The sequence below is a fragment of the Schistocerca gregaria genome, chromosome 3, assembly GCF_023897955.1.
Source record: "Schistocerca gregaria isolate iqSchGreg1 chromosome 3, iqSchGreg1.2, whole genome shotgun sequence".
Classification (NCBI taxonomy): Eukaryota; Metazoa; Arthropoda; class Insecta; order Orthoptera; family Acrididae; genus Schistocerca; species Schistocerca gregaria.
This window is the reverse complement of record NC_064922.1, coordinates 463,679,789-463,705,066: the sequence shown is the minus strand read 5'-3', so window position 1 is coordinate 463,705,066 and position 25,278 is coordinate 463,679,789. Positions and strand designations below refer to the sequence as shown.

Here is a 25,278-nt window from a genome sequence, read left to right as displayed (position 1 = left end):
CACATTGGTGAACTGATCCAGCCCCATTTGTGCCTGAAGTAGCTACAACAACCATGTCCAGTCCTTAACCTGTTGAGGCAGCACCAGAGGTTCCTCAGATGTCAAAACCTTTTGGCTTCTTTGTGGGATCAAGGTGATTGGCTCTTGTTCCCAATGTTTTTCTTGACCATTCATGCTTCCAGCTTTCATTTAGATCAAAGCCATCCACAATGAGTTGTCCTGCAGTAACACTTGCTGGTCTTCTTGATCACGATCTTTGCTGTGGCGGATGACAGAATTCCTGGTGCAGATGGTGATGCATAGATTTTCTTGGCCTCCCTCAGTAGAGCTTGTTTCCGCTTTAAGTGGGGTGGAGGGATGTTGCTCAATACAGGTAACAAGTGGCATGGGGTTGATTTGATGGAACCGGTAATGCAGCACGTTGTGTCGTTCAGTTTTGTGCCTACCTTCTCCACATTTACTCTTTCCAACCAGACAAGTGCACAGTACTCAGCAGCAGAGTACACAAGACTGATGCCAGTTAAACGCAGACAGTCAGCAGAGGTTTCCCTGGTGGTACCACTGAGTTAATGTAGTATGTTGTTCCTTGCAACAAATTTTATGATAAAGTTTGGTGATGTGCTCTTTGTAGTTCAGGGTTCTATCTAGAGTGATTCTGAGATAATTTGGGGAAGAATTGTACTGCAACTTTTGTCTGTTGAGCAAAACTCTTGGTTTGTAGTTCGCAGCGTGATTCACTAGAGGGAAACAAGAGACTTCAGTTTTTGATGTGCTTGGGATCAGTCTCCAGAACTTGAAGAAAGTTGATGTCTTCTCCAGATCCTCTGTAAGAATTCATTCACCATCTTCGAAATTACTGCTCTGTGCTACCAGTGCAATGTCATCAGTATAGATGAATTTAGTTGATGTTGTGGTTGGTAAATCGTATAAATTGAATAGTGATGGGGCTAAAACAGATCCCTGTGGTAGTACATTATTTAGTTTCCGTTTGTGGCTTTTAGAGCTGCCTAGAAACACTTTGAGTTCCTTTCACTTAGCATGCTGGATATTAGATTCGCAATTTCTCGACTTGGTACAACTTGCAGTAGCTTGTAAATCAGTCCCTGTCACCAGACAGTGTCATACACGGCTGTCAGGTTGATGAAGACAGCTGTTGACTTCAGATGGCCTTGAAAACCTGCTTCAATATGCGTAGTTAGGGCAAGAACTTGATTGTTGCAGCTGCATCCTTTTCTGAAGCCAGCTTGTTCAGGAGGGGTAGCGACCTCGACGAATGGTGCTATTCTGGTTAGGAGGACTCGTTCCAAAAGTTTGAATGTACAACTGAGCAGTGCTATAGGGCAATATATTTCAGGGCTGTCTTCTGGCTAACCAAGTTTGAGAGTGGCTATAACTTTCGGCAGTTTGAATTGTGTGGGAAGTTTGTTCTCTTTGAGTATGTAAGTGAAGAGCGAAGTGAGCCAGCGAACGCAGTGTGGGCCCATGTTCTTAATAAATACATTATAGATGTTGTTGGTGCCAGCAGACTTACCGACTTTCAGTTGCTTGACAGCACTTTCTACTTCCACTATGAAAAAGGGCCTGGAAAGCGGCTCGTTTCTTGGGGCTCTGCGCTTGAGGTTAGAGAGGTTACATTTTGATGCTCTGGTATGATTCTTGTCTCTCTTTGCTCTTGTGAGGTCTGTGATCCGGTTGGTAATGGGGTCGGGACTCCAATTAGGATACAGATTTGTGAGATGTTGCTTGCCAATTAGCCCATTCAAGACTCTCCATGCTTTCCTACTTGGCTTGGCAAAGTTCATCTCTTTGAGCGTTGCTTCCAATTTCTCTCATCTGTTCTTGTTTAAAGAGTGGAGTAGCTGTGAGCCCACTGTTTGATTTCTAGAACTTCGGTACTCTTGATATAAAGCCTCACTTTCTTGGTTCCAGCCAGGCACATATTCCTTTCTGTAATCCTTAGGAATGTTTGATTTAGCAGCTTTGATAACTAGTCTGACAAATTTGTTGTAGTTTGTTTGCTGTTGTCTGTAAGTTCTTTGCAGCTAAGTTGGAGTCAAGGTCTTTTGAGAATCCATCCCAGTTAGCTCATTGAAAATTCCATGTGGATAGCGGCATTGAGTTTACAAGGGGAATTTTTAAACCAATTTCTGTCATAACAGGGCAGTGTTGGCAGTTTGGGAAGTTACACAGAGCAGTACTAGTGGCATTAAGTGGTTGGTTTAGCTGATCTTTGGACACAAATACCAAGTCTGGGTTGTAATTCTTATTCCAGTGTGCAGAGTGATAAGTTCCCTTGTCTTTCACACCAAAGACCAAGTGCATGCTGGTAGTTTCTGCGATTTAGCTGGTGACTCCCCATTGACATTCACAGTGTCGTACTGCCAATCCATGTGATGGCTGTTAAAGTCTCCAGTCTATATACAAGGGTGATCAAAAGCCGGCAGAACTGTGGAGGTCCAATTCACAATTGGAGGCTTATACAGGTTGACAATTATTAAGTCATTTATCTGGATTTCTATTGTGTAGATGTGGTTAACTTCTGTAGAATCAATTACATGCACTCCATTTAGGCTTGACTTCACATAAGTGGCTATTCCTTATTGTGGATGGGGGATAGCTTCGACCAGTGTATAACCAGGTGTTCATCCTCTGCACTGAAGAGCATGCTCATCTTTGGTATGTGTTTCTTGAATGTTGACAACATCAATGTTAAGTTCATGCAGTTGTTTCTGTAGATACTCACATTTGGCAGAGCTTATGCCTTCAATATTAAGCTGCATAATATGAACTAGGTGTTTCTTGTCTCTAGTTGGATGATCCTGAAAAGGACAGTTATTAGTTATGTTTCCGGACATATTATAAACCACCTACGACACTGTTGCTCGTTTAGCACCACCCAGAGGTCACATGTAAGGTAATTTAGGTTATACCTACGGACAAGAGCAACATTCGACCCCTAGATGACTAATCAGTACACTATCCTAAGGGAGTGTGGTACACCCACATATGACTTAGAATTGGGGGAAACCCTATTGGGCACAAGAAAATTCCTTTCACTCATACTTTTAATATAATTAAAACAACAATGGCAAAACTAGAACACATGCATAAAATCAGTATTCATGTTCTGCCATAGGAGTCTAAAACATCACTGTAGGACACATAGCAGTGCACACACACACACACACACACACACACACACACACACACACACACAGAGAGAGAGAGAGAGAGAGAGAGAGAGAGAGAGAGAGAGAGAGACCCACGGCATGCTATTAGCCTCAAGGCAGACACAGAATAACAGCAATTCCATGTGACAACACCAGAACAACTGATGTGGGCTGCATTCGTTACTAGGATGTGACATCAGACACGGACAACAATGACTTGTTGATGGTGCGCAAGACCCACCACATGAAGTCCTTAATTAATTTGGTGTGTCTCCTGCCCAGTTCTTCCACAGAATTTGTCTTGATCGCTGTACATGCAATAGCACCTCTTTTCACTATGAGACGATTTCTGTAACCAATAATGAACACTCACCAGAACAGCAAGGCCAAGGAGCTCACAGTAACAGCAACAATGCAAACTGCACACCACTCACAATTCCACTGACCGGAGCATGTCTATGGAAAACTACCACGAACTATGGTGATAACACTACACTAAAACATTTAATAGCAGACCTGTAGGGTGACACCAAACCAATTATCTCAACATAAGCAAACGGTCTCTGTTCAGTAAGTGGGTATATGTCTTTGCTTCAACAACCCCGCACACTATTTAATATCGTCTGGTCAAACGAACAATTCAACAAATTGTGTGGAATCTGCAGGGTGAAAGCTGCAACAATGTGGTCATGGACACCAGCCATTAACACCTGGGTGGCAAGGCTACACATGAAGACAGCACTCAAATTCAGCCACACATGCAAATTGGCCCACAAATATGACCAGCAACCACTCACCGGACTCCGTGCCCAAGATGCTTGGGCAAGTGCTCGCCTTACTCGCTGGGCGGACATCTCACACCATCCTCCTCACTCTGTTACCACTCATCAAAGTGCTGCGCCACAGCACACCCCGTCCTCATCAACAACCTCGAGCAAAGATCTTAGTGGCCTCAAACCAAAGGGACATCACATGACAGATTGAGATAGTGGTACCAGCAATTCAAAAGGTGATGCCAGCAACCCTGCCACGGTTCAACTTGCTAATGGTCCAAGTATGACCTCCAGCTGGCTCCCAACAAAATATGCTAATTATTATTACCAGAACAAAACAACAGTTTAAAGTTAATAGAGGAGAAGACTCGCACAAATCACAACAATTTAAGTTTCCAGGGAAACGAATATAGTTCACTGATTTCAGTTAAACCTTGCCAAGACCATTACTTTTTTCAAATAGCTCTTGTAGCTAGCTAGTGGCACCACATTGTGCTATGAGACTGATTCCCATGACACATGGACGTTCACTAAACTGTAACAATAGCCAAGAAAATCCGAAATTACTGAATCAAAATTTCCCACATACAAAATGGACCACACTTTTGGATTCTGTTAGTTTTGTCTACTGGGAGAAATAACTTGAGTGATTAGGCAGGATCACTTAATCCTGATTTCATATTGTCAACACTCTTAAAACTCAATCCCCACAAGGCCTATTACTTACCTTTTTACACTGACAAGGGCTTTCAGCCAGCTCCTGCATTTTAAAAGCTGCAAGCAGCTCCCGAAATTCATTTTAACATTTAGCAATTCCAGACAACCCACCATGGGAACAGAAATCTGGTATTTCCACTGGGCATTTTCTGCTCACAATAACAGCATTCTTCTGGAAGGAGCTTCTTCCTGCCAGCACTGTTCAAAGTTCATTTCCAACAGCTGCTAGAAAATCTGCCATCATGAGAAAATCACTCACCCTTAAGTCAGCACAGCAGAGCTGGACCACAACCCATTTAGGACTGAGTAAAGCCTGACTCATCAATTCCTGGCAGGATAAAGCCCTCTTCCGCGGATACTGCAAATTGGCTCTAATATCCCCAGTAGCCAGAGGACAGGCACACAGATGTGTCACGAAATGCAAAATTTGTTCTGTGAGCTTTCACTGTTAACTTGTAAAGGTCTTTTATCCCTGCAGTTCCTTTTCATATTAAAACAGTGCCACCCAAATGTAGAATACTTGCCGAGGTAGCTGTGTTTCTCTTCCCAGCCATACCCCCACACCCGCACACCACCCCTCCCTTCTTAAGCAGTATTACAACTCTGAAATTGTGCCAGGAAATTAGTTGCAATTGAAAATACATAAGCCTTTATACATTAAACTCCTTTTTGGCATACCATTCTTTTGCATACTCAGTCGTTTTTGTTTATTACTCAGAGAATGTGCCTTTTGTTTGTGCAACATAGTAACAAGCTCACAAAAATCTAGACACTGAATATGGCCTGTTGTGCACTGTGGTTGTTGCCATTTTATTGCCAAGCATTGTAACATAGTCATTTTGTTGACTGTGTCACGAAATTAACTGTGAATTGTATATTAAAATTTCTCTCCAGTGACAGACCTGACGTGATGATAATAATACAAATTTGAGGCTGAACATTGTTGACTCTGTGAATATTAGATATTGTAGCAATGTGACTACACTAGTAATAGTCAACCACTTAATAATTTGTAAATTTATTCAACATGAGAACACAGTAAAAGCAAAACTTCACAAAGCAGGGCATGAAAAAAAAAAAGGGAAAAAAGGAAAAAAAAAGTCCAAGAAGACAGACAAGTCAAAGAGGAGAATACAAAACCAGCAATTGTGCTTTGCAGTGGTCAACACTCGCCACACCCCTATTTTTTCAGTTGTGTACAGGCCTCAAATGTTACAGGAGTAAATGATACTACAGAAACACTACACACAGACTGTAAAACATTTTTACACCATGTTATTTCTGAATCCGTCGTATATCAGATCACAGTAAATTGGTTTATAACTGTATCTATAACCATGGGATAAGATCTGATTTACAAAAGACTGTAACAACAATAGATTGTTGGCTTTATTGATGCCTGTGTCAATGATATTAGCATCAGGAAAAGCTTCAAGCCCACCATAATCTGCTTGATTGCCCCACACAACAGCAAGTGTGAGCCAAGTACTACCTCCAAACACTGCCTGTACATCACAGGTAAAGTTCAGATGTAGTCCACGAAATACATTGGGGCCTCCAATTAACTGCTGCTTATTAAATTAACCAGCAAGGTCAATATCAATAGCCTTCAAGCTGCGATAGACAGGTACACTGCGCCGCCAGCGACGACGCCATGCACGTCGCAGAGGCATTGCTGTGGCACGTCAAACTGTGCTGTGGTTGTAAAAACTAACCATAAATCTGCATTCTGAAATAGGTGTAGACAGACAAACTTCTTTCTGATGGAACGTTCATTGGGAGTAGGCTGAAAACACTTAAGATTATAATATATAGTGAGATATTTGTTTTGTTTGTGTGTGTGTGGGGGGGGGGGGGGGGGCGCGTTGTAAATTTGTTGTGGCAGAGGTTGTGCTGTGTAGAATTTTGTTCCGTTGAACATTCTTCCATTACATCAGTGTTCCTTTAAATATTTTTTTGCAAAATACTTTTTTTCAGCCAAGAAGGAAAGTGCAATGGAGAGACAACTTAAGGAAGAAGAGAAAATATTGGAGAGTGTAGCAGAAAAAAAGGCTCTGATGGGTGTAGCAGAACTGGCAAAAGGCATTCAATATGAAGACCCAATAAAAACAAGGTAATACTTTAAAAAGATGTAGCACTGCTATAGAGACATGTGTTTTCAATAATCTCACAGATCAGTTGGCAGCAGCGCCATAAAATAGATGTTGAAATTTACCCTATTGGATCTTCTGTGGATTTAGGTATCCAGGGTGCTGTACAATCTGTTCTCTCTCAAGTATTTTTGCTAATATGGTATTTTTGTAAGTGCATTTTGATCTCAGACTATAGTTTTTCTGGAGTAAAAGAAAACTACTTGTCTACCCTACTATTTCGCCCTTTACCTGTATATTCCAGTGAAATGGCTCACTCATTCAGAAAAACTTAAAATTTTTCAACTAAATTGGAAACCAGTGGATACTTGTGATTAGTGACAGTTGAATATTCAAATGTAAGGAGCAGCAGTCAGTTGCAGAATCTGTAATTTATTGCAAATCTAGATTTCAACTCTAACACAATCATCAACAGCACATTACCAGAAGAATCGTACAGGCATAATCATGTCAGAGCATAAACATGGTTAGCTATGACATGGTTATACCTACATGACTCTTCTGGTAATGCACCAATGACAATTATGTTATAATCTAAATCTAGATCTGCAAAAAATTACGAATTCTGTGACTGACTGCTGTCCTTCTTTACATTTAAAATTTGTTGCTTATTGCTGTGTCTTTCTGTTTGCTGGATTCCAGTTCTCACTGTAAGTGCAATATTTTGTGCTTCTATTGACGCTTAGTTTTCTGTTTTGTACCTTGTTAATGAAATCTTTGCATTGAAACTGGATGTTTTGTGTAAATGTCACACAGTAACTGTGTGCAAATAATTAACCATTTCAAATATGCAATGTTTAAAGCTTTCCCGGCGTACTGATTGTTCCATAAAAACATGGGAGAACTGCCGGATATCAGTAACTTCCAGCCACGATATTTCGGCGCAGAGTCTTCTGGCCATCTTCAGGTGAGTGCCACTGTAGTAGTACTGGCGAGTACGCGCTGAGCTCCGCTATTTATAGCCTTCTGAGGTGACATTGCGCATGTGCTGCTCAGCATGCACGCTCATAACAGCTCCATGCGCTGCGCCTCGCGCCCTTCACTGTGAAAGCCTGGCGTATCAGTGTCAGGTCAATTTCCTTCTTTATGCAGATAACTACGTCAACTACAAAGTTTCTCTATAACAGGATTCCAAGCAGAATTCAGCTGATAACCGCTATCTTGATTGATGAGAGTCTCGTTGTCAGACAATCTTATTTCCACAGATTCATTGATAATCGAGCTCCAAAAGTTTGATGTATGGGCCAAATTACAACGACACAAAAAATTTTGGCCCATACAACAAACTTTTGGAGCTTGATTATCAATGAATCTGTGGAAATAAGATTGTCTGACAACGAGACTCTCATCAATCGAGATAGCGGTTATCAGCTGAATTCTGCTTGGAATCCTGTTATAGAGAAACTTTGTAGTTGACGTAGTTATCTGCATAAAGATGGAAATCGACCTGACACCGATACGCCAGGCTTTCACAGTGGAGGGCGCGAGGCGCAGCACACAGAGCCGTTATGAACACGCACGCTGAGCAGCGCATGCGCAATGTCACCTCAGAAGGCTATAAATAGCGGAGCTCAGCGCGTACTCGCCAGTACTGCTACAGTGGCACTACCTGAAGATGGCCAAAAGACTCTGCGCCGAAATATCATTGCAGGAAGTTACTGATATCCGGCAGTTCTCCCATGTTTTTATGGAACATTTCAAATATGTTTTGCAAGTGGCAGACCATTAAGACAAATTTGTGAGTATTGATTGTTCTAACTCAACCAATATGAGAAATGTCATCACTCCAATGGTTTTATATTGGCAAGCCTCATATTTTCTAGTTTGGTGATGGGTGAGGGTTGCATATATTTGTACCTGCATTTATTGATGTATGCTGTTGTGCAAAAAACATTTAAAAACTAAAGGAGGAAAAATTATACAAGTGTTCCAGTATTTCTTTAAGTGTATGTATCATTAAAGAGATCAATCAGAAACATAGATAGTAAGAAACAAAACTAAAGACATTCCAGATGTAATACCAGAAATGTTGTAATAAGTCAGTCAAGATATGAAAAATGGAAAGGTACAGGAGACAGTGATGTTTCAGTAGAACTGGTTGAAGCTTGAGGCAGTGTAACACAAAGGGAACTTGCAAAAATGTTTACTAAATTTCCACAGAGGAAGACTGTTCCCCAAATTTGGAACAATACTGTAATTATTGTACTTCATAAGAAATAATGTAGAGATTAAGAGATGTAAGCAGATTGCAGGCATGTGAAATGCAGTTCCTCAGAAGTGGGATAGGAGTAACAAGGAGAGATAGGATGGAAAATGAAAGGGTAAGGGAAAAAATGAAGGAGAAACCCTTGCAGAACAGGATAGAAACATCAAGGCTAAGATGGTGTGGGCACTTGAGAATGGAAAAAAAGAGGATTTCCAAGAAGCTACATGAAATGGAGAAGTGAAGGGAGTGACCAAGGGGAAGACCAACAGAAAGGTGTGGAAGAGTATGTTAAAAAAATGAGGACTGGACCAGAGTGAACTCAGAAAGGTGGTGGGGAAACAGGATTAGATGGTGAGGTTTATGTTCTAAACAGACCCAGCCAAGGGCTGGAAACTAATGAAGATTATAATGGTGATAGGAAAGAAAGAGAGAGGGAGATTTTTATTACAGAGACTATTCTTATACTGTCTGGATTCTGGATTTCATTATCTGTATGTTCTTGTGGTGGTATATCACAGAGCTACAGTACCTGAAGGTGTAATAAAAGATTTTACAGCTGACGTCCGAATTTCCGACAGTTTAAAAGTTACAGCATAGTTATAACAAACTCTATAATATACAAGATACTGAAATTATCACCAGCAACATAGGGGGAAAAAACATTGGATTGTTGTCGGAAAAGGAATACGCTAACTTTAGAGTGGATGTGGTATGATAGATCACCTGTAAACATGAAGAAGGTTATAGACTGGAGCAATGGTTATGAGCACCACTTGGTGTTGGATTTATAGATTATGAGTAAGTTTTTGCTCAGTTTCCACAAACTCTGTACTAACAGCCATTAAGAAACAAAGCATTGACTCTATTAATGTAAGTATACAGGAGAACATATATTTAAAGTGCCATAGCTTCCATTAGACTTCATAAGAATAGTGACAAATTCAGAATTGAAAGAAGAGTCAGGAAAAGAGATTCTATGTTCTAAGTAGTTCTAGAGGACATTTTCGGATCCTTAGACATTGAAATAAAAAAATCAACGAATGTCAGTAGAACACATCCAAACTACCTTAATTTTGTTAATGACATTTTACTGTTTTCCATTGATACAGATAAACTTCAACAACAAATAGATGGCTTTGCTAGAGCAAGTTTAAAAGTGGGACTGAAAATCAAGGCTAAAATAATGTATAATCAACACATGAAAACACACTAAAAAGAAAAGAGTAAAAGTTAAAAATGGCATCATAGAACCACTTGAGTGGTTACTTACAATGGTAAGAATGGTGTTAAGAGAAAAGGAGTGTGGCAGGTGGGAAAGAGTAAGACCTACAGGGAAAGGAGGCATGTGGAAGGTAATGAAAGGCAGGAAAGGGGTAGGCAGGTAGCTGTCAGTGGCATTTGCAAAATGAGGACTGATAAAGGTGGTTATCACGAGAGAGAGAGAGAGAGAGAGAGAGAGAGAGAGAGAGAGAGAGAGGCAGTGGGGGTGGGAAGTGTGGGACAGCTGAGTACAACTTATGGACATGGGAAGAATGTTGTGGAAAGAGTAAATGTAAGGATAAGTGTAAGTTAGTGGAAAAGAGCTTAGAGAAGTACAGAACAGGGAGACTGCAAGAATGGGGACTATACTGAAGGGATAGTTTACAAGTTTATAGGAGCCGAGTGGGGGTTCCTAATGGGCAAAGTAATAAAGCTGCTGTTAAATTCATTGGTATTGTGGTGTTCAGCATGTTAGTAATTGGATGAGCTGCTTGAAGGATAGCCACAAATTGGTGAGGGCCATTCCTGTGGACAGGTAGCTGATTAGTTAGTACCCCATATAGAATGCAGGACAGTAATGGGTGATGAGGTGATCCCATAATGTTGGAAAAGGGTTATCTTACCCCACTACTCTCTTGAACTTAATCTCAATTAACAACTCCTTCTTTTCATATTGTTTAGAATTTTAATATTTGCTTGATTATTTATTCGTTCAGTATTTGTTTGCCTCCATAAGCAAATAGTTAGCAGCATGCCTTCAATATGGAAGGACCCTAGTTCGATCGCCATTACCTCCTTGGATTTTGTTAGATAGGGAGGTGTGTAATGTAGCCCATTCTGTGTCAGTGAGGCGTGGAAGGATTGGCTACATGCTGATCACATATCCCACAACCATAGATCGCTCTTTGTATTGCCTTGTAAGCAGCGGTTGACTGGTTGGAACATGCCTGTGACCTTAATCCACAAACAGTGTTTACATTACTATTTTCATTGCAATCCCCCCTCCCCCCCCCCCCCCTCTCTCTCTCTCTCGTGTGTATCTTTGAATTTTTCCTTCCTCATTTTTTTTCCTTCTCTCCATTCCTTAATTCAATTATTCAAGCCACTTCTCATGCCTTCTTCTCCTTAAGGTGTCACTGTGTTCCCATCTGTCATCTCTGAACTGAAGATGGCACAGTGCTTACCATTACACTATTCCTGTGCTCTTTGACACCTTCTTCTTCTTCTTCATCATCTGTCTCCCCTTATCCTAACAAGAGTAGTTTCCTTTTAACCATAGAGTCTGACTGACCTGCCCCTATTTCCCACCTCCAGCAACAAATCCCCTCCCCCAACCCCTCCCCAAGGAAGGAATATCTAAAATCTGAAAGCTGAAAGCTAGGAGAAAAAGTTTCTTTGCAGCAGTAGTAGTAGTAGTAGTAGTAGTAGTAGTAGTAGTGGTGGTGGTGGTGGTGGTGGTGGGAATGAGCCTCCTAAAGGCGAATTCTGGTCATCATTACATTTCCTTGTTATTTTTGCAGGTTTGCAATTTAATTTTCCACTTAATGCAGTACATTCCATATCATAAACAATATAGAACGGTAATTTCAGAAATTGCTTTTTGCGATGTTATTTATTGCTTTTATCTTCTATAATTACTTACAACTAGTATTTTATGTGTCTTTTGTTTTATCAATTCCTTAACAATTCTTTCATTTAAATTATATACTCCATAAAGTGTGCTGTGTGTTTATTGGATTAAGTAGATGCTACATTTGTGCAGTCAGGTCCCTTACTTTTCTGAAAAGAATATTGTGTTCTACTTTGCAGTTGGAAACCACCACAGCATGTCTTAAGCATGTCAGAAGCGAGACACGAGCGTGTTCGCACGAAACTGAGAATTCTGGTTGAAGGGGATGATGTACCACCACCCATAAAAAGCTTCAGAGCAATGAAATTTCCTCGTGGTGTTCTGGCAGGACTTGAAAAGAAGGGCATCATTAAACCAACTCCCATTCAGGTCCAAGGGATACCCACAGTGTGAGTGTTCATTTCTTTGGATCCAACTGAGGTAACATTTAAAACACAACAAACAATTGCCTTTCAGTTACAGACAGTGTGACATACTTTAAAGACATGTCACAAATGTTATACAGGGTGTAAATGATGTACATGGTCTCATAAGTAAGAGAATTTTGATTTTACAGTAAAATTTTAAAAAAATCATCATTGTAAATATTGAGTATTTCAAAACACTATATATTGCCAAAATAACAAATTTTACATCCTTTATAATTCTGCTACTTCAGAAACGTAGCATTTTACATGCACCAGATTTGACCATATCTTTTGTACATGAATAGCAGTATTTTCATTTTGATGCCCCCCCCCCCCCCTCTAGTAATTTTAATGATTTTCTCCACAAACTGGACTATTTTTGAGCAATGTAAGCCAGTGAAAACATGATGTAATTATACATGGTGACTTTAACATTGATTTTGTCATCCAAAATAGAAACAAGGAGACTTCGCTCAGTCTTGTAAAATCTTATAATGTCCATCAGTTGCTGAATGAACTCACCAGTAAACACTTATTTTTTTATTTATTTACATTTTCTTTGTAGGGAGCCATCACAGTGGTGGCTTTTTAAAACATCAGAAATAATAGTATGACAATGATACACTTACAAAATGTGTCACATACTATGGTTGATGCATCTTATATCTATTTTATACATTTATTACTTTACAACTCATATACTACTGGTTGATGTTACAGTCAGTGTCTTCAAATTTGATGAATGACTATAAATATTATTCTGTCAGAAAAGATTTTAATTTTGGTCAATATTATTCCTGTAAATGTTCTTTGAGAGCTTGATAGTTAATTAAACCAAATAAAGCTAAATTGATATATGGAATTTCATCTGTTATTTTTAATGTTCTTTTCTGGAAATAGTTAACTTTTGTTTTGTGACCCTGTACATCACTGCACTTGATAAATTCCATTAGTTGACTCATAAAAATCTAACTAATTGAAATACTTATACATAATAATGTATTGTTAGGTATTTGTGCAGTACAGTCACTTCACAACAAGGATCTGTAAGACCTGTCACATATGTCTTATGCTCCATTCTGCAACAGCAGTAACATTTTAAGTGGAAGGCTGCTGCACAGCCACATATTTCAATCCCATAATTAAGAAATAGCTAAATTTTTCCATAGTATCAAACTCTGGAAAATCCAGGATGGAACATAACAATAGCATTGTTATGTATTGTTGTTCCATAGTATACTATTTTCAATGTTTACCAAGGAACTATCTTTGTGAGCTGGCTAATGAGATTAAGGCAGTACTTTTCCGCTACAAAATTAATGTGGTTTGCATGCCACTAATTGTCATCGACAAATTTACAGCTCCCAGTTTCTGTTGCTGAGATGTTACATACATTATTTACATTATTGTGGTGAGAACTGCCTTTTTTAAATGACAGTAGTTGAGAATTGGTGATGTTCTCCTTGAAGCCCTGATCATTCAAGTATTATGTTACTTCTATTACACAATTAGTAGCAAAAGATTCCAACTCCTTACATTATCCAGTATAGAGTAAGACTGAGATGTTAACTGCACAACTTATTATATGGGAATTGATAGATTGTGTAATGTTTTCTGAGGTACACCTGGTATTACAGTTTCACCAGTGGACTGAAAGTTTATGATTTTTTCATCTAGTGTCTATGTCACTTTGGTGCACTACTTACAGTTCAACTGATATGTGAGTAGAAGATTCGTGGCTGGATCTCTGATACAATAAAAAAGCACTCTGTCTTCAGGCCACGAGTGGCCTACCGAGACCATCTGACCGCCATGTCATCCTCAGGGGAGGATACAATAAGACTTCAACCTATGGTTTACTGTCTTAGATGCTTTTTTTCAGGTCTAAAAATATACCTGCAGTCTGCACCATCTGGTCCAACAGACAGTACATTTCATAGAAGAACCTTGTAACTGCTGTGCCACACTTAGCTCTTTTTCACAGGTCATGCTGAGAATCTGCAAACAGTTTCTTTTTTGTGTAAAAGGCACTTAGCTAGGACAGGATAATACTTTCGAAAATATTACTGAAGGTGGAAATTAATTATATTGGTCTGTACAATGGTTTCACAGCATCCCTTTTTAGAACGGATGGATACATGTTTTCTCCATTGCTGCAATTAATCAGGCTGGTAAGTTTTTGACGTTCCTTTGAAGCACACCTTAGTAAGTGCACTAGATATGCTTTACCATCTAGGTGGATTAATAGAAGTGAAATAGGTATTAAAAATATTATACGTAGTGTTTAGGTTTTTTACAATGTGACTGTCATGTCTTATGCAGAGTGGGTCTGTATTCATATTCGTGGGAACTTTGCAGTACTTGGACAGTTAGTTCCCAAGATGTTTCACTTGTGTTGTCAGACTGTTTCTATTGTGTTGCTGTTAATCTGCCTCCTTAGGTTAGCAATTTCAGGTTTATGTGTTTTCTTTGCTTGATTGTATTTTTCCTCAAAAATCTACAAGGAAATTTTTAACTGCTGTATTCTTAATAACATACAGTGTGTTCATAATAAAAGTTCCAGTTTCAAAACACTGTAGATAGAGAGCCTCTGCTCAGAATGACATCACATTTGAACAGCATGTTATTGATGTATGGGAACATCTTGGAACAAAAAAAGCTAACAAAAATTCCCCCAATAGATGGTACTGTAAACGTATTAATGTAAATGGGATTGACTGTAAGTGACAGATGATTCACAGTATAATGGCTGTGACGTAGGAAATTCTGGTTTTGGCAGCACTCCTCTATACTTCATTTTCCAATCATCTAGCATATTTCTGCAAGCAAGTTTTAAAGTTCTAAAAAAGGCCACATCACATGGCTGACACAAATGAGTAGAGTTACGTGGTAGAAGCACAAATTTAATGTCCTGTTCCTGGCACACTTTAATCATATTACATGACAGATGACTTGAGAGTTTGTACCTATAATCACTTTAGATCCCTCTAATTGCTGGGCATAAGATAAGACAATTTCAACAAACCATGATTCAAACATTGTTAGGTCAAACCAACAATTTTGATTCCTATTATTCCTATTATAAGCATCGAAATAAATGTCCAAGGAATAGAAAAGCAACTGGAATCACTCAACAGAGGAAAGTCCACTGGACCTGACGGGATACCAATTCGATTCTACACAGAGTATGCGAAAGAACTTGCCCCCTTTTAACAGCCGTGTACCACAAGTCTCTAGAGGAACGGAAGGTTCCAAATGATTGGAAAAGAGCACAGGTAGTCCCAGTCTTCAAGAAGGGTCATCAAGCAGATGCGCAAAACTATAGACCTATATCTCTGACAACAATCTGTTGAATTTTAGAACATGTTTTTTGCACTAGTATCATGTCGTTTTTGGAAACCCAGAATCTACTCTGTAGGAATCAACATAGATTCCGGAAACAGCGATCGTGTGAGACCCAACTCGCTTTATTTGTTCATGAGACCCAGAAAATATTAGATACTGGCTCCCAGGTAGATGCTATTTTCCTTGACTTCCGGAAGACATTCGATACAGTTCCGCACTGTCGCCTGATCAACAAAGTAAGAGCCTACAGAATATCAGACCAGCTGTGTGGCTGGATTGAAGAGTTTTTAGCAAACAGAACACAGCATGTTGTTATTAATGGAGAGACGTCTACAGACGTTAAAGTAACCTCTGGCATGTCACAGGGGAGTGTTATGGGACCATTGCTTTTCACAATATATATAAATGACCTAGTAGATAGTGTCGGAAGTTCCATGCGGCTTTTCGCGAATGATGCTGTAGTATACAAAGAAGTTGCAGCATTAGAAAATTGTAGCGAAATGCAGGAAGATCTGCAGTGGATAGGCACTTGGTGCAGGGAGTGGCAACTGGCCCTTAACGTATACAAATGTTATGTATTGAGAATACATAGAAAGAAGGATCCTTTATTGTATGATTATATGATAGCGGAACAAACACTGGTAGCAGTTACTTCTGTAAAATATCAGGGAGTATGCGTGCGGAACGATCTGAAGTGGAATGATCATATAAAATTAATTGTTGGTAAGGCGGGTACCAGGTTGAGATTCATTGGGAGAGTCCTTAGAAAATGTAGTCGATCAACAAAGGACGTGGCTTACAAAACACTCGTTCGACCTATACTTGAGCATTACTCATCAGTGTGGGATCCGTATCAGATCAGGTTGACGGAGGAGATAGAGAAGATCCAAAGAAGAGCGTCATGTTTCGTCACAGGGTTATTTGGTAACCGTGATAGCGTTACGGAGATGTTTAGCAAACTCAAGTGGCAGACTCTGCAAGAGAGGCGTTCGGCATTGCGGTGTTGCTTGCCGCCAGGTTTCGAGAGGGTGCGTTTCTGAATGAGGTATCGAATTTATTGCTTCCCCCTACTTGTACCTCCCGAGGAGATCACGAATGTAAAATTAGAGAGATTCGACACAGAGGCTTTCAGACAGTCTTTCTTCCCACGAACCATACGCGACTGGAACAGAAAAGGGAGGTAATGACAGAGGCATGTAAAGTGCCCTCCACCACACACTGTTGGGTGGCTTGCGGAGTATAAATGTAGATGTAGATGTAGAAGCTGCGCCAATTATGCCCCCTTCAGTCCAAGTATCATAGAAGTGTTTTGCCCTATAAACAGTGTGTGGTAAGAGGACTGAGCAGTTGGAAGCTGCTGCTATCATCGCACTAATACTTGACTCAGAAAAGTTTCAGGATGTCTTATGCCTCGCTTCACTATTACTTTCATTTGTCTAAGATTGTCACAAAAGTTTGTTGTGTCATAGTTTATAATGTTGGAGGGACAGACACCACCCAAGGTCACATAAAGGTTTTTAAAATAATCTGTCACTGTTTCTTTGGTAACTGCTGCCTTTAACCTCTTCACATTTTCAGTTACTCTAATCATTAGTTCTTTATTTCTTTTCAGAAAAGATTTTACCCAATCGTGCCCAGGTCGATTGTCACACAATCTTTTTTCAATCCTCCCTGCTCGATTGAGATATGCCTGTGCAATATCCCTAACATTATTCCTCATACGAAACCCCCATTTTGCACAACACAATAATCCTTCAACCAGGCTTTTTTCCTCGCTTTTGTTTAACACTGTTTGGCCGCCTATTTTGCATTTGTACCTTCCTTGAGTTTGTCATTTAATGTGGTATATGGAACTCCGTATTGCTCGGAAGTGTCCTGGATACTTAATTTTCCTGAATTGACAGCTTTCATCATATTTCGAAGAAATTCTGGTTTGTAGTCAGTTTTCTGTGTTGGTTCCAGTATCCTTTGGAATACTCACATGATCAGATTCACCCTACAAAAAAGCAATTTTGTAATTAGGCCTGCATAGTGACTAAGCAGTATTAGCACTGAACAAAAAACAAAACTGTATCACTTAAAACGTTTGTATGCAAGCAATAATTCTGTAACTTACCAGTTACACTTCGGAAGTAACAGGCGCCAGCGGAAGTTTTCCCACTGTTTTGTTGACCACACCAATGTAGCACAAAAATCACACACCTACTGACAATGCAATTTGCTGGTTGAGCGCACTCCAACATGCCATTGTTGTTGATAGATTAATCAAGAATTCACGACAATGGTCAGCCGCAATTTAATTGTTAAAATGCTGTGCTCAGTTATCCAAACATGGGAAAACCGGTAAATGATCGGATTGTCACCACCTGATAGGATGCACCTCATTTTATGGTATATCCTGGTTCATAGAGACATTATTTTTAACAGTATCTATGAAGTAATTATTAAAAGTATTGCTGAATAGAAGGGTATCAGAGATATCATCATTAATTATAGTCAATTTACATTATTAATTTTAGTTTCTTGTTTCATTGTTTCTGATTTTATGTACATTTGACCAGCAAGTCTTCGAAACATTATCTAAACCTTGTATCTGTTGGCAGAGAGGTGACTGTTCATGACGTTTGTTGAAATGATGTGGTCATAATTTGTAATAACGTGATCAATTGAACTACTATGTGTGTTAGTTCTTCTGGCGGGTGCTTGTCCAAGATCTTTAGCCCCATAAGACAGGATACAATCTGTAAAATGTTTGCTTTCCTGACCATCACGTAAAATGTTGATGTTCAGATTGCCCAGTATGACAAGATTTACACTTCTACAACCTGACATAAATTTACTTAAAACTCCATCATGTGATTTCAGAAAAGTATCAGAATTTCACAGGGGGATCTGTATACACCTATGGCATAGAACAGAACAGTGCAAAATATGAGTTTAAGAACTGCAATTTCGAAATATTTGTGAACACAGAAATTATTCCCCCATAGCACTTTTTCTGTGGTGGTTATGAACTTAAATTTTCTTGAGTTGATGGCAACACCACCACCTTTATTATGTGTTTTACAGTAGAACATAGCTAGGTTGTAGCCTTCTAATCTGCAATACTGAATGTTGTCCACTGTTTTCTGGTGTTCTGTAACTATTACTACATGAGGCGATAGTCCTGTGATAAATGATTCAAAAGCATCTATTTTGTTTCCCAAACTCTGTAAATTATAATGCAAAAGCGATAAATTATTCTCTGGCAGACTGAAGTCTGTTTGAGGCACATATGAAACACCTACACTTGTGTCTGGTGTTGCACTGGTGGAAGGTTTTGTTGCCTTAAAGAACATTGCTCTTATCCTGCCAATGTATTGTTTTACTGACCTGGAATTTCATGGTTGTTTCTCCCAAGTATTCATTAATTTTATCTCTGTAGCACAACACTGTACATTCAATTTGCTGTTAACTACTTCTTGAATCTGTGTTAGAACTAAGTCCTTCCCTAGTCTGTTGAGATGTAAGCCATGAGATGTGTGGAATCTTCTCCCTACACAGCTTATGTAGACAATGTAACATTTTTGAATCTCGTGTGTATACATTTAGTATCTGTTTATTTGTGCTTCACACCTCTTTATGTACACACAACCAGATTGGCAAGACAAGTCGATGGGGAAACAATAATGTTTGAGCTTTTCAGCTCATGTAGCCTTCATTTGTGTGAGATCACTAGGTCTTTCATTTCATGAGAATGGAATGCTTTGAACATATATTTTCATGAAAGTGTGTAGTTAATTCTTTTCCATGACTGTGTAGTGCCATGAGAATTTCGGTGTAAATTCTAGAGACATTTGGCTTTCCACTGTCTCGAACACTCGATATTTCAAGTACGAGGTTGAGAGAGTGGAGATGTGTCTACCTCGCCACTGGTTTCTGTGTGTGCAAGATGGACATGTATTGGGAGAATACGGCAATAGTGACAGTTGATCGGTGTGGATAAGTGTTGGCAGTGCGCACCTGAGAAGCTGTATATCCAGTACGAGGAGCAAGCACACTCTGTTACTTCACAGTGTAATGACTGTATTGTTGGGAACAAATGAATTGTGTATTGAGCGAAAGACACTTATATTTGACTTTCTGGTGTTGGACTTGCAAGAAACAAGAAGTGGTTACTAAACCAAACATAATATAATTGTATCTGTTAGTTTCTAATGGTCCAAGATGGGGTTGACTCGCGAGAGCTGAATGCTTGTTTGAAACTTGTGAATTGTTTTATTGTGGAAATGCAAATATAACAGAGTTGAACAAAAGTATTCTGAGAGTACAGAATCATTTCAAGAGTAAAAAAAGAAGTCTATTTTGAAAGTCCCTTAACCAGCTATAGAATTCAGAGTTTGTGAAGATCGACACAGCCATTTGACCCGAGAAGAAGATCAGCTGCACACAATACGTGAGTAAACTGCCTCGAAAAGCCTTGAAAAGTCAAGTAGCAAATATAGTTTTATTAAAGACTGTATTTGACTCAAATGATAAGGTAGAAAATCTGAAGTTAGATTTAAAGAGTGAACACACTAGTTCTTTGAATACTCACGTTAATCAACTATTTACTGAATCTAACCATAGACAGAATGAGCAATTTCAGAACTTTACAAAGAAACTAGAATTTGATGCCAAAAATAATAATAAAGAACCCGAGATTAATGAAAAATTAGAATCATGTGAAAATGTATGTAATGTTATATTTAATTCCGTAGACAGGAAATGAATATTTTCAAAGAGAACACAGATTGACCTAAGGATGTAATATCGATTATTCAGTCAAAAATTCCAGGTGTTAGTATACAAGCTGTTACTACATGAGCTGTTGGTTCACGAGTAAATAATGTAGAATGGAATGTCAGGGAAAAATTAGCCGTCTTTGACATGATAAATGTAAGTAGTCTGGCGGAACTTTTTGAGATAATTATAGAGCGAGAAATTACCGAGAGTATAATCTCCGGAAACGTTTCGACTGTTGCTTTTTCCAGACTTAATGATAATAGGAATGTTAGAGATGACTCATGGAAAGAATTCAAACTTGTCCAGAACAGATTAGAACATAGAATAACTTTATTTAATGTTGTGCTTCCTAGTAAAATGGTAATTGTTTTGTTGTGGGGAGACATTCACATAAAATTTAACAAGAAGTATTGGTCCATAAGCAATCGAGTCAAGTTAATGTCAGAACCACGGTATCCAGATGGAGTCACATCTGTCTCCCAGGGATGTTAACATTCTGTGTTAATAGGCGGAGTGATGACTGCTGGCACCCGAGTTGTTTTCGGTGTTCCTTCCGAAATTACTTTTCTTGCACCAAATTCCCTTCAAATCTCAAACTATAGTAGCACTCTTATAATATCCTATGGTCCTATTGCTTCTCCATCCTTATTTATGTGACATTATTGATAAATATTGGACCAATGAAACACAAAATGTATCTGGCAAAGAGCAAAAATGCTTGGTGTATCAAAAAAATGCATGATATATAGCTATTTATTATGATCTGTTTCTATGCATAGTCTGCAGGAGGCACCTCTGAGAGAAACATATGTTTGTGCTGTATGTATTGTATGGCTGTATCTACGTTAAACATACAGATAAACATTTCACTTTACCCTGTTTTATTGTTTGTTAGCTCTAAGCAGACAGTGGCTTGTTAAATTCATAGCAAAAAAAAAAAAAAAAAAATGCATGAATTATTGCTGTTTAGTGTGATTTATGCTCTGTGTAGCCTTTAAGTAACACCCACAAGATACACACTAATGGCTCAGTTGCTACCAAAGCATGAGCTGGTACCCTTTTTCATTGCCATAATGTATACAGTATGAAAGGAAATATAATTTAAAGAAGGTAACATACTATGAGAAGAAGAGACCATTATACATAAATTGAAAGGGAAGTAATATAAAGGACAACTGAGGCTTTGGAGTCAATACCCTACAAAGTTCACAACGGTAGTGAACTACTCTGAGCTCCATTGTCACTTAACTATCATTGCTATGTGTTTGTGGTGTCAAAACGAATATTTCAAGATGTTATCTGGAACACCCTTGTTGATCCATAGGCCTCAGTTTCCTTAAAATAGGTCTGAGGCCTCCTATATTCCACCTCAAATCTACTTTTTCACACCCCATGGTTGTGGTTTCAGTTCTCTGAGACTGCTGACGTGTGTGCAAATTGTGTTTGCATGAGTGTGTGTGTGCGTGTGTGTATGTGTGTCTACTGCTGACAAAGGCCTTAATGGCCGAAAGCTATAATTGTGTAAATCTTTTTGTTGTGCCTATCGCGACTCATCATCTCCGCTATATGGTGAGTAGGAACTTTCCTTCTCTGGTATTGTTTTATTTCTTTTCCCTGGCGCCTCCAACAGCTGAGGCTGTTCCCAAGCCCAGTGCGCCAATTACCACTCCCACATCAGCTCCCCCAAAGCCCACCAAACCACAGAAAGCTCCTGTACAGCAGCAACACCGGGTCAAATCCCGTGGTAAACCATCTGACCATGCGCATGTTGTTTTATGTGAGGCTTCATCTGACTCTTACCCAGAGTTGATGGAATACGATGTATGTGTGGGGCAATCATCTCGCCTCACACTTGCCCCTCCACCTGCTGCGGTCTCCTCGCCCCATCGGAGAGACAGGATGAAGGTGCTACCCCCAACATAGATGGCTGTGATACTTCAGTGGAACTTGCAAGGGTTCAGGGTAGACCACTGTGTCTCTGTCTCCAGGAGACTTATTTCCATCCCTCATACTCCCCTGAGCTGCGAGACTATACACTCCACAAAAAGGACGACCTGCGTGGAGAGAGAGCTAGAGGAGGTGTAGGTATTTTCATTAGGACGGACTACCACTCCTCGCCTCTCTCGCTTATGACGACTTTACAGGCTGTCGATGTGTCCGTGCACGTGCGTCATCCGTTGACTGTCTGTTCAATTTACTTGCCCCCACATGACGCACTTTATGAAGTAGCCATCACCGACCTTCTTACACAGCTCCCCCAACCATTCATTATTTGTGGTGATTTTAATGCCCACAATGTGCTTTGGGGCTCTGCAATTACCTGCCCCAGGAGTAGAGCAATTGAGAGGCTTCTCCTGTCATCCTGTGCCTACTTGCTCAATGGAGGACAGAGTACTCATTTCTGCACAGCAACTGGGTCGTTCTCTGCCATTGATCTCTCGCTTTGCTCTCCAGCTCTTGCCGCCAGTGCTCATTGGGAAGTGGTCGCTGACTTGCATGGCAGTGATCATTTCCCAATCTGGATTCACCTGCCAGATGGCGTAGGCCCCGAAAAGAGACCGCCACGATGGGTACTCAGTGGAGCTGTATGGACACTTTATAGCCAGCTGACCCAATTCGAACACTGTGCGACTCTTGAGGTGTGGGTGGATCATATTACCGAAACGGTCCACCACACCGCTGCGGCATCCATTCCACAGTCCACAGGGCCCCGGAAGAGGCCACCTGTGCCTTGGTGGAGTGCCGAATGCCGCTCTGCAATCGAGACCAGGCCTGCAGCTCTGCGTCGGTTCACGTCTCGGCCGACTGCTGAGAATCTTGCAGTATTTCAAGTGGCGAGGTCAAGTCGCTGCATTATTCGTGAGAGCAAGAAGAGGTCATGGCAACAGTTCCTGAACACCATTAATCGTCCCACCAAAAGTTCCATTGTGTGGGAGACCATTAGGAGAATTTCTGGCAGAGGAGGGATGTGCTCCATAGCTGCTGTAATAAATAACGGCACTCTCCACACGGATGCGCGAGACATTGTCCAGACTGTGGCTGCGTATTTTGCCACAGTTACTGCAACAACCAGTCAGAACCAGGTTTCCAGCGCCGTAGGGCCGTTGCTGAGAGATGTAGTCTGGACTTCCAGTCCACATCTCATGAAGTTTACAATTGCCAATTTTCTATGTGGGAGCTGGATTCTGCATTGTCTGGAGCTCGTGGCAAATCCCCTGGTCACGACAGGATCCATTACAGTATGCTATGGCACCTCACATTGCGCAACAAAGAAATCCTCCTCGCACTTTTTAATGCTATTTGGGCGTCGGGTCACTTTCCTGACGTGTGGCATGAGGCAGTTTTAATTCCTTTTTTAAAACCTGGGAAAGACCGCACGAGCCCGAGTAGCTACCGTTAGTGTTGCCCTCACTAGTTGCATAGGGAAGACCTTGGAGCGGATGGTCAACCGCCACCTTGTCTGGATGTTAGAATCCCAGCAACTCCTTAGTTGCTTTCAGTGTATGTTCAGGAGGTTTCGTTCCACCTTCGATAACCTTGCCCTCCTGGAGGCGGCTATACAGCAAGCCTTCCTACGCCGTAATCACCTTCTAGGTGTATTTTTCGACATTGAGAAGGCCTACGATACCACTTGGAGGCTTCTTATCCTGGAGCAACTTTACAAATGGGGTTTTCGTGGTTGTCTTCCTCTTTTTATTCAGTCTTTCCTCTCGCCACGATATTTTAGATACTGAATTGGTGACGTGCAAGGACACTATTCTTACTTTTAAAGACATGATGAGGTTTCTGGGGCTCATTTTTGACTCGAAGCTCACGTGGTTACCTCATCTTAAAGACCTGAAACGGCGGTCCCTAAAGGCTTTAAGTATTTTAAAATGTCTTAGCCACAGTATATGGAGAGCTGACAGGACTTGTCTGCTCCAGTTTTACAGGGCGTTTGTGCGATCTCGGCTTGATTATGGGTGCACGGTGTATGGATGTGCGAGGCCTTCTTACTTAAAGATGTTGGATGTTGTGCACCATGAAGGGCTTTGGTTGGCCACTGGGGCATTCCCAGAGGCTGGTGAACCGCCACTTCATATGCGGCGACGGCTACTTACAGTGTGCCAGGCGTATAAAACTTTGTCCACACCATACACCCCTGCATACTATGCCGTTGCTCAGCCTCCTCTGGCACAGTTATTTCATAACCGGCAGCGTGTGACGCAGCCCTATGGGATTCGCGCACAGGGTTGCCTCGCTGCGATGTCTATGGCTGGTCTTCGTGTTTTGCGTCGCGGTTGGAGCAGATCTCCACCTTGGATCCTCCAGAGGCCCAAACTAATTTTAGATTTGACTAATTTTAAGAAAGATCGCACACCTGATTTTACATTCCAATCACTGTTTTTTAATGTTTTAGATATGCATCGCGGTTTCACTGTCGTGTACACTGATGTTTCCAAACAGGAGAATTTCCTTGGCTGTTCTGTAGTGTTCCCTGATCAATTTACCCAGATTTGCCTCCCTGAATATATCGTTTTCGCAGCGGAGCTCCACGCGATCCTGAAGGCACTGGAGCAGATGAATCGTGTTCGGGGTGATCGATTTCTTCTCTTCTCCGATTCTCTTAGTGCCTTACAATCACTGCAGAACCTGTACCCGACTGAGGAGATGGTCCAGCTGATACATGACCAACTGTACTTGCTCCAACGGCGGGGTACAGAAGTATCCTTCTGCTGGGTGCCTGGTCATGTCGGCATATGGGGCAATGAACAGGCCGATCGGGCTGCCAAGGAGGCCTGCAGAGAGCAGGATGTGGTCCAGTGTCCTATTCCCTTGCAGTCAGTCATCGCTGCACTCCACAGGAAGTGCATGGA

At 40.6% G+C, this 25,278-nt stretch overlaps 1 protein-coding gene across 1 annotated transcript in view; it reads left to right on the top strand.

Annotated features, from left to right (window-relative positions):
- LOC126356294 (ATP-dependent RNA helicase abstrakt) overlaps positions 1-25,278 on the top strand; it is a 148,206-nt gene that overhangs the window by 76,042 nt on the left and 46,886 nt on the right. Inside the window, exons 4-5 of the mRNA XM_050007194.1 lie at positions 6,638-6,773; positions 12,086-12,295. Coding sequence (XP_049863151.1) covers positions 6,638-6,773; positions 12,086-12,295 — 346 coding nt within the window. The remainder of the gene's footprint in view (positions 1-6,637; positions 6,774-12,085; positions 12,296-25,278) is intronic.